Here is an 11,112-nt window from a genome sequence, read left to right on the forward strand (position 1 = left end):
TTCTGTTAAACGCATTTCAATTTCCCGCGATGCACCGTCCGTCATGATGCGCACAGCCCTTTTGTCAATCCACTGTTGGACGAGGTCGTGAGGGTTATTTGACCATACTTCACCCGATTACTGCGGGTTCGTGAAGGTGGAAAGCGGAGGAGCACAGAACAACACTCGATTATGCTACACTGCCCTCTGCTGTTGCTGCCGACGACGATGTCGCTTGCACCTATTTTATTTCTACGGTGGTCACCCGTCAAAGCACTATTCAGGCTCAATTCTGCTGTTAACGAGTGCTTCTGCGTTGTTTCTCTTCAGGATGACAGCATCATGCAGTCCATGCATCTTTTTGAGCACATAATATAACCCTGCGTGCTGAACGGATTCTCCCAAGAATGACTTTTTTTGCTGAGAAGTAAAACATTTAGAGGCGGAGGGGAAAAAAAACCTGCATGAAAACCAACACTTGGAAGAGAAACTTCTGTCCGTGACTATTTTATACTCCAGTGTTTTCACTAGATTTAACAACTTCGTATACCAAGTTAAAAACATGACGCAAAAAAGAAGAAAAAACGACCATCTATCAATGATTTTAACGGTTTTAAACGTTGATGCCGGCCAAGTTAAGACCGGTTCCGGAAGCTTGATTGGCAGGAATAGACATGCACAGCAGCCTGCTTAAACGGTTCGATTCGTCGTCGAACATGAAGAAAATAAAGTTTGATTTGTGCTCAAACAGTGGGACCATTTTGGAGGCGATGGAATGTCTGTAAAGTCTCTTTGTACCTTTCTCTTTTGTGCGTCGTGTGTCTGGCAATAGAGATTTCGTGGCATTTCCTTGCATGGAAATTGCCGTACAGCTGATTTTAAGGCAATCTGGCCAATTGTCCAGCCACGGTATTTTACCACTGATGCATTTAGCCGAGAACATTTGTATAATTTAACTTTTTTAATTGTTTAACGTTTTTTTTTATTATACAATGCAATGTGATTTATCGATCGTTCATTCTACTTACAATGAAAATTCTTCCCCACCGCTGTGTTTCCTTCTCTTAACCGAGTGTAACCATGTCCACCAAGTCACTGCGAGTTATGACGAGGGTTTGTAAGGAGAGAATATCATGTATAGTTAATATACTGCATCATGTGACCTGCAGTTCCAACATGTAATTTACACTGAAAATAACACGGTCGAAAAATGTAAAGTCTTAAATATTTTTTTAAGTATCAAATGTTTTCATGAAAGCAAAACAACGGAATATGTGGTCTGGTGAAAATGAAGACTTCCATTTTAACTTAATTATTGGATTTATTATGTTTTAATAATGATTTGTGTTCAGATAATTTTAACTGTGTTATGTTAGCGTTGAACACAACACAAGGTGTTGCAAACTCACAGGCTCGATTAACGTAAAACATTTGAAATGCAAAGTGTACATTAGTTACAGGAAGATAATTGACGATGGTCATTTCCCCATATTTTTGTATATCAATCGAGCTATATTGGTCTCATAGAACAGCATTAATGGTGATGGTAGTCACATTCATTGTATCCACCAATGAGCATGATAACATAGTCCAATCCATACAACAGCATGATAATACGATGGACAGCACCGACAAAATTGTTTGAAAGAATGCAACAGACTTTGGATATAGAGATGTTGGTGCTCATGCTGGTAATAGTTATTGTGCTACCTAGATAAGCACATTTACAGTCGCACGTTTAGTCTTAGAACAATAACAACAATGCTTCACTGTTTGATGAGGTTTTTTTTTATTAGGATATGTCAGGAAGAGATTCCACACTGAAAATCCCCTGTTTGACGGCTCATCTTGGCTCGCCTTGATGCTGCTACTATAATTATGACTAATTCGTGTAGAATTGTTTTGCATTAGTGTTCTTTTAAGTCCATTTTGCCAAATGTATTGGCAACAATAGCACATCAACGTACTTGAATGCTGGCATACAGGCAAAATCGGGCATTCTCTAGATTGGCCACTAGATGGTGATATTCAAACATCGTATGAATCCACGAATGTCCTTTATTTTAGGCACACTCAAATATTACATATAGCGTTAACCACAATCTTAATCCTGAAAATTGCAGCCAAAACCGATTGCAAATTTTGACTTATTTACCCAGCGGCTAAACAGCTATTTACAAAATGACATTTAATCCCTGTCCCCCTAATTAACCTATTTAATGGGAAATTCAGGCTGTCAATACAGCTGGAGGCATAGCTGCAAGTGCAGATACAGAACAGTTTTCGATTCAGTATAACCTTACAGGAGCATTGTGCAATGGAATACGAGCAGTTGAGGAAGTGTACAATGATTAGGCCCCAAACATCCGTTGTGTCGCACATTCGGAGCGTGTACGATCCCATCATGTATTGATTCAAATTGGGCAGAGATAGGCCTTGGCCTCAACCCTGATGATATCGACTGAAATGGATACAAAGTACATTTGTGGCTGCAATTGAATGTTACCCAACAGCGTGCGAGTGTAGGGAGCTGAACGGTTTGTGAGTGGGGATGTCGCGCAGCAGTGGGTAGTAAGCATGTTTCAAATTCATTGGACATAGGTCAGTGGTGATTCATTCATAGGGTCCTGTGCTCTTGGAACTGTCCTGTCCCTTGTTTTGGACTAAGAATTGGAATTGATTGGTAAGCTTACCAAAAACCCCAGAATGTCAATGATGTGTACGGTATTGTGATGATACATTCTTTTGTGTGCATAGCTATTAAGAGCTTTCACTTATGAGAGCTCAGTGCTCTGTAACATTTTTATTGAAAAAAAAAATCACCTGCAATTGTATCCCTTGTTTACTACAATGGAATAACTGCTGAGACACACTCGCCTGCCATTGCAGGATAGATTGTACACATTTCGCATGCAGACCACAGACTTCAAGAGGCATGGTGGCCACATCCTTCAATAGCCAATACTACAAAAATAAATACGAATTATGTACGGCAAAAATAAAAATCCCCTCCAGCAGTGGCAGAGGTCCAAAGATGTTCGAAGCCTGAAGTGATGACGACTACTGCTGGATATCCACCGGCCACTTTTGATTTGTTTTGAAGTTGCTCTGAGAATCAGAGAGCCACGGGGCCCTTTGCAATAACGCAGGTCGCACCGACGAGTAAGATCGACCCAGATCGCTGAACGCACGCACATGCTGTGCTTGCTAGCCCTCCCTGTCTTAAAGCGGCTGTCTCGTTATCAAGGAGCCCGCGTGTGAAACCTGACACTGCAAACAAGTCTCGTTTTGCCGTGTCGCACAGGAACGTGTCGCCATATCCTTCCTGTGAGGAAGTGTTTGGGTTTCTTTTACATCAAACTGTATTCCTCATTCATCGTCGGTGCATATGTTTTTACATGATCAAAATCCTCTTTTTTTCAAATACACGTTAAATGTAAAGTACAATACACAAATCTAGACATTTTTTCCCCCCAGGAGGGCCTCACTCATGGATGGTCCTGCTATTGGATGTTTGGGCAATTTTCTCTTTTAGAGTGTCTTTGTGTATGGAAGGAAACCAGAGTGCACGTAAAGGGCCCACACATGCCGAGATACTGATCAAACTCTGCATCTTTTGATCACCATCCTATTTGCTGTACTGACACCTACTCTTTGCTCTACGGGGACCCATTAACACCATCCAAGATCCACCCAAAACAACCAGGGGGCCAGTAGCTGATCGAAGTTCATCACCAAACCCAGCCGATCATAATAATAAGTTGTGACTGACACGTCACAGACACTTGTGCAAATTAATCTCATGAATTTCGAGAAGAAGGCTAGGACCGGAGTTGAATGGTCCGTGCTCAAATGTAATTGCAGTGTTTAATAGCATGCATATAAAGGTTCTTGCAGTACAGAAACATACCAATTTGTTTGCATTGGGATGGCTAATCACTGTGCACTCGAAGCAATGAAATGATAACGCTGCTTCTGCTGTCACTCGATAGGACATAGACACCATGCAGATCTCCACAAAGAATTGGCGATTACATATCACATGCGCATACTGTTGGGGTGTTTACTCTAGTTTTAACTGTCATTGCCATTAGTTGCTGTGTATGGGCTATATTATCAGTTCCGTAGTTGGCACCACCACATCATGGAGAATGATCGAAATTTGCACGTCTGATAAAAAAAACCCACAATTGTTCATTGGATATTCAGGTTCAGTAGAGACAGTAATACAGATGTGTGTGGATGTACTTTAAAATTATCCTGACATTTGCTATTGCTCGGCAGAAATTCATCATACAGGACTGTTTGAAAAATCGGCACGTAACTTCTTCTCAGATTGAAGATGCTGTACTCTTCAAACATGAGACCACTGCTACTTATAGTCCTTGGGCCAGAGTAGAGATTGGCAGCACCTCAAGGTAGCACCTTCTGTTGTACCGATGTATTCATGCGGCTAATGAGAGTCTATTATTTGATTACCCCAACTAATTTCAAGTGGTTTTCACATCATTCTCTGTTGTTAATTGGAACCTTCAAGTTATGCCACCTGTTGTAGTACTGACAAGCGAAATATCGGGTCTGGGCGCATGCACTCTTATAAACATGTTTCAATAAGTCCCTCCCAGAAGTTATTGCAATGCATTACTATTACGGTTAAAACAGTTATTTTCAAGTGTGTATGATTACTATAACGTATTTAGATTGATGAAGAGATAGCACACGTGAGCACTGATAAAAACATTTTTTTTAAATAGTGACCTAGTTCGCAGTCTACTTGCTAGAAAATAATGTTTAAAGCTCCTAGCATTGCCAAATTATATCTATAGGTAAAACACCAAAGCACCGTGTGCTGTAAAGCTGACAGGACGGTATACACACACACACACCGTGATATCACTATAGCGCCGCTGTGTGTTGCAGTCAATCCAAACACAATACGGTATGAAATTAGCATTTATTATATGCTTCATCAATATAACTCGAGATGAATACAGTATATTTATTAGGCGTCCCGAGCCAATACAAAATGAATTACAGTTAAACGAATCACAATTATTTTGCATATGCAGTATTATACAAAATGCATAATAGAGGTTTATGTTGGGTTGGATCGCGTCATTAAACCCGCCACCACCCGACAACCATTTAGTAAAGATTGTCACGTAAACAGAACGTGCCAATTCGTTACTGGTACAGCACACCGCTTGTGTGTTGGAGAGTAAACCCACAACATTTTGGTCGCGAAAGACCGTGTTAACTTTGAGTCTTATACAACTGGGTAATCTGGTCACGTAACAATGCTGGCCTGCAACAGAAAACCACGTACCGTGAACTGTGATTGAAATCCTGAATATGTTGCAATGACGATTGCCAGGAAATGCACTCTACTTAATTTTAAATAAAATGTAGATTTAACAGTACTTGATTTTTGTTGATGATGATGGCCACGGGAACAATTAATTAATCCACAATATGGCATGGCAGTAAAAATTCCCATAATTATTGGTCATAAGTTGTGTCTTTCACAAAATACATGTTCTTGAAGCTGGCCTGTGCTCCACCACTGTCTAAGGCTATTGGCAAGTGGTGGCTGCTAGTATTTAGTGTCAATTAAATCATTTGCATAGCGAAGAGTAGGCACTTCACAAGTTGTCCATTTCAATATTTAATGGTGGTACATGTCCAGGTGTTATCAGATCACCTTGTCACTTCTAGTGCTTTGCTATTTATCCTGCAAAGGCCACTTTGCTTTTGCAGCTCAAACCGCAAATACCAACTATGCTTCATACAGTATTCCTGCATACAAAATATACCAACTAAATATTATCTTCATGAAGCAGTGTGTGTGTGTGTGTATAATAGTATGCTGTAATATGACCTATTTTGTAAAAAGGTTCTATCACCAACGCTCAATTGATGTCACATTAAAGTTACAATAAATTATGTTTATTTCAACAAAATGTCCACGCTCGATTCTTCGTTTCCTCAATCAATTCTTGAACAGACGTAATTGTTTCAACATATTGCACGTCAATGCAAGCATGCGTAGTTGTAGTTGAATGTCAAGGTGGCGCAGAGGTCAAAGGCGCAGTCCTGCATTTTATTTTCTCACCCCAATGCCGTTGGATGAGCCTCCACTGGAGGGCGCTCGACAACAGATTCTCTGAACAGGGTTCTCAAGTGTCGCGAATTGATGACCTCAGCCTGGTCACCAATGGTTTTTGCACGGAACAACAACAAAAAACACAAATGGTCGCATCAAAGTGATTTAATTGAAGTTAAGGGTTTGTTACGTCTGGCCATGCATCATCGGGCTTCCTACACGCGTCTTTGGTTTAATCCGCTCCATCTCCACATTGGACACGGGCACGTTTCTCTTTTGCCTGCCACTCCCAAGATTACTGAGGGACTGCTCCTGCGTGGGTGTTCTCTTCGTGTGCTCTCGGTCTGTTTTATGTTGTTTTTTTGCTGCCTTGGCCCAAGCGTGATAAATGTAAGTTATTTTATTTTTTTCATATTATTAGAGTCTTTTAGGTAAATTCGCGTAGATAGGTTCAAATTAACACAAATACAATAAACAAAAAAACTACGACGTTTCGATCACAACACAAGCGATCGTCAAACTTTTGAAGTTAAGGCAGGCTGTTTTTAAGTTAAGGCAGGCTGTTTTTAAAGGTTTTTAAGGTTTAAACCTTTAAATGTTTAAACCTTTAAAAACAGCCTGCCTTCAGCAGCTTTTCCCTTTTTTTTCCTTCTGATGACGATCGCATGTGCTGTGATCGAAACGTGTTGTTTTTTGTTTATTCTATTAATTTGAACCTATCTACGTGACTTTACCGAAAGACCCAAAGAATATGAATTCCTACAGTCACGAAAGCTTTAAGTCAAGATTGATTTATTTTGACTTCGTGACTTGCTTACATTTTTCTCTATTTTTCACTTGTCGGGTTTTCTTTTTGGCATTGTGTTGTTGTAATTTGCTAACCCTGCCCATACTGGACAGTTATATTTTTAATATATTTTGTATATATTTTGTATATATTTTGTAAGTGATTTGTTTACCTCGACTATACTTTGCACTCCCATCGTGTTTTTGTATTGTTGTGACGTTCTGACCCCGTGCCCCATACTGGACATCTGTGGAAAAGAGCTTCATTGCTCATCGGATTCCTCTGAATGCAGTCTAGATTCTGACTACTCGAGCAGTGGGAGACACCCCTACCTTAGCCAATGTTCTCAACAGTCACTGTGGGTTTCTTCACTTGTGCATATGTTCCCTAATCCGTGCCTTCCTCTTCCCGTCTCTGTTTCTCAACGTCTCCTTTCTTATTGGCACATTTCTGCTTTCAACGTCGATGTGCCATGTTTGTGATCCGTGTCTTAAGCAATAATTTCCACGGATAATAATTAAAAAAAAATAAGGTATAAATGTTGTAGATTCATTCTTCAACACACTGGTTGGGCTAAGTCGTGACAATTTTTTTGCTGATTGGCCGTGTCGGGTGGTGGAGGGTTACGACACATTTATAAGTAACGCGATCTAACCCCAAAAAACCTTTATAATAAATTTTTTCGGCATGTTGGTCATTTATTTTCATGGTTAAATTCAGTTTTCTAACACCACTTGAGCATGCTCTCATGTGCCTCTGTATTCACAATGTTAATCCTTCTTCACTTTCAATAGCTGCACTAGTCGGAGGTGTTTTTTTTTACAGTTGCGTCCCTCCAACAAATATCTTTCAATGTTTGGCAAATTTGTGCATGACTTTTCTTTTGATATGAATAAAATATTAATCATCTCAGATGTGCTGATGACAACGTGATGTTGACAACCATTGGTAATGAACCACAGACAATGAATAAAGAAAACTAAACCTTTTTTTATATATATAACAAAAAAACTAAACTGTTTATAGTTTAGTTTTAGGAAATGTATTGCTTACAATCATCCCGGATTTTTATAAAATGTGCTTAAACTTGAGAGTAAATCGATTGTAAATGCTCAAGGATAAAAACAATATATCTAATGTTCTGCCCTTTGTCAATTCACTCGTAACGAATTGCCACGTTTTGTTCGTCACAAACACTTCTTACTAATTGGCTGCGTTGGGTGGTGGCGGGTTTAACGACACCTCTCTCATGGATAATATTTGTCTATGTGCTAGCATTTGAAACTGTTTAAAAGCTTTGCTCTGGCAGGTGCCACGCTATTGGCATTGGTTGGCGCACCTTGCTGAGACTGCCATCTGGTGGAGCTGTGTGGATACATTGAGCGCGATGGCTTGAAGGGAAGCCCGTCTGGTTTTAAAGTGCCAGTCGACTCTTGCCCTGGATGATTGTGCAAAGCTGGACTCTGTAATTTTAAATTAAACCAAATTGAACATTTTACATTTTGCAACACACCAGCGCTTATGCAATTGATGTGCATTTGTGTTTCTAATTAACGGATAAGGCAGTACTGTACTATTTATGGAGACATACGTTAGATCAATGTGATAAAGAGTCTTGTTAAAATTAACTCCTTTGCAGATGATATAAATAATAAATGTTTAAGTAATAAATGCCAAAGTTAAGCACTTGTCATGCTTTCAAACAAATTATCCTCGAAGTTATTGCACTTTAATTGGCTTTTACCACACAAGCGCTAAGTAAAGTCACGTAGAATGGACATAATACAATAATAAAAATAAAACATAATATAATAATTCTCACGACGTTTCGGCCAAAACGCAAGCAGCCGTCCTCAGGTGGAGAGCAGGTCTGTCGGGGAGACAGACCTGCTCTCCACCGTCCTCAGGTGGACCTGGTCTCCACCTGAGGACGGCTGCTTGCGTTGTGGCCGAAACGTCGTGAGAATTATTTTATTATGTTTTATTTTTATTATTTTATTATTTCCCTTCTACGTGACTTTACCGAAAGAACCAAGAAGATGAATCCCTGCAGTCACGAAAGCTTTAAATCGAATTCGCTAAGTAGTTAAATCCTGCACTGCTTACGCATACTTGAGGGGACATTTGCAATTATTGTCCAGTGTACGTTTATATGACAATTTCTTTTCATTTCACAAATTACCGAAAAGGTTATTGCACTTCATAGGCATTATTGCGTACATGCAATATTGCAATAATGCATGTATCCTTGAGATGAAATGTAAAATACAGGACTATACATTCTATTTCAAAATGCAGAATCGGTGAATAATGCTTTGCGAGTTTTCAAACAGAAGAGCGGAGTGAAGCAACTTCTAAGGTGTCGTCGTGAGCAATGATTTCAGTGGGTTGTGAATGGACCCTGTATATCGGCACCTTAGCGCGATGTCAAACACGCGCATGTGTTCGCGAAACCAAAACTAAATTAATAAAATAACTTTGAAAGGTTAATAAAAAAAAACACTTTTGGTTAAGTCTAAAAATGGCAGTTTTGTGAATTGCGAAAGTGTGCAAGGAAACCGCAGCCTTCTGCATCAGCTGAACGTTTCCATTCTGTTGACAGATCCCTGTTTGCTTTGCACATTTGTTTAGTTCCGACAGAGTACTAAGAAGCAATTACACTGCCGTAGTATCATTTGTTAGCGTGCAACCTGAATAATGACCATGGTTGTATGTTAAACTTCTTTCGCACCGTACGTAGCCTACCGTGCACAAGCAGACATTGTGTGGGGAAGGAAAAACAATGATAACATTTATAATTCAAAAATATCTTTATTAGGTGAATGCAGTACCAGCTACTGTCACACGCTCTTTGCAAAATAATATATATATACTTTACGGATGTTTGTGCTATGAGTTACATCTAATAGTGTTACCATTACAATAATGTATGTTTAAAATGATTGACAACAAATTATAATATGAATATTATAACATACCTGCAGAATGCAATTGAGAAATTCACCATTCGTCGGTACATTAATGGTGAATTTAAAGCCAGTTGTCAACCCATTGATAAAAGCCTGGCCATGCCGTGCGGGTCATGCGAGTGTTTGACCATACTTCACCACACTGGTCAGTGCGTGTAAGCGAAGGCAGGTCTGGTTCAAGATGCCATTCTCCACTGATGTTAGCTGTGGTCGGGAATGCAATTCAGGTGACCGCGTCCATAGTCCAATGCGTGAACTACTGTCCACCGCTCCACTCCACTATGGATGATAAATTGTGGTTACATAATGTGGCTCATTATTATTTCTAACAAGTCATGGTGAGTTCCATTGTCCACTGAGTGTAAAAAAAAACGTGTTGTACCAGGCAATCGTCTCAGCAGAGCCGCAGTCCTCACACTGCCGGTGTGGTTAACAGTTTGGCCGTGGGAAGTTATTTTTAGCACCTCAACATTATCAGCAATGGAAAATGTAACTTCTTTCCACAGTGGATTAAATATAATATGCACCGAAGGCATGCGTACCTGTTTCATTTGAACGTAGGGTCGCTATGGCATGTTTGAAATATCTGCTCTTTAAGAGACCGTTTTAAATTATATATTAAACACTAAATAAACGGATGTGCTGCTGGATGTTATAGTACCGCGTTCACATTTCTGAAGCTAAGCAATATCCATATAACAATATAAACAATAGCCATATAACAATAGCCATATAACAATATCCATATAACAATATGAACATAAAAAATATCAACAATAGCCATATAACAATTGATATTGCCTCCCCCGCCCCTGCTCCCCAGCATGCAATGCAATGTCACAATGTAAGTCACCAATTCAAGATTGTCTTTGTCTCATTTGTTCAGTCAAATTCATTTTGTATTTTATGTCCTCCATACAGTCTCACATCCATTACGAAAACCCGAAGGCTTAATTTTCAAAATTCTTGCGTGCGAATTAAAGGCTTGTATCATGAGTGCAAAGCTGAAGTTAAACGATGCAATGTTCATGCAATGCACGTGTACTGCCTGTACGTTAATCCACTGCTGGACGAGAGTATGCCCATGGCGTTCAAGTTGTGATGATTATTTGCCCATACTTCACCACGCTCGTTAGAACAGATTAACGAGAGAGGGGATTGTCTGGAACATCAAACTGAATTTAGATGCACTCCTCTCTACTGCCACTACAGCTTCTAACACGGAACTATGCACGATGGTCAGACTTACATTGCGGGCTGTGCAGTAAAAAGCC

At 39.7% G+C, this 11,112-nt stretch overlaps 1 protein-coding gene across 6 annotated transcripts in view; it reads left to right on the forward strand.

Moving 5' to 3' along the window:
* The window catches only part of KCNIP2 (potassium voltage-gated channel interacting protein 2), a 366,907-nt gene extending 361,004 nt beyond the window's left edge, over window positions 1-5,903 (forward strand). For all 6 annotated transcript variants that reach the window (XM_061552837.1, XM_061552843.1, XM_061552842.1 and 3 more), the window contains one exon: window positions 310-5,903. In XM_061552837.1, the coding sequence (XP_061408821.1) occupies window positions 310-357 (48 nt within the window). In that variant the 3' untranslated portion in view covers window positions 358-5,903. The remainder of the gene's footprint in view (window positions 1-309) is intronic.
* Window positions 5,904-11,112: the final 5,209 nt, after the last annotated feature.

The sequence above is a fragment of the Lethenteron reissneri genome, chromosome 17 (genome assembly GCF_015708825.2).
Source record: "Lethenteron reissneri isolate LAM-NWPU_2019-01 chromosome 17, ASM1570882v1, whole genome shotgun sequence".
Taxonomy (NCBI): domain Eukaryota; kingdom Metazoa; phylum Chordata; class Hyperoartia; order Petromyzontiformes; family Petromyzontidae; genus Lethenteron; species Lethenteron reissneri.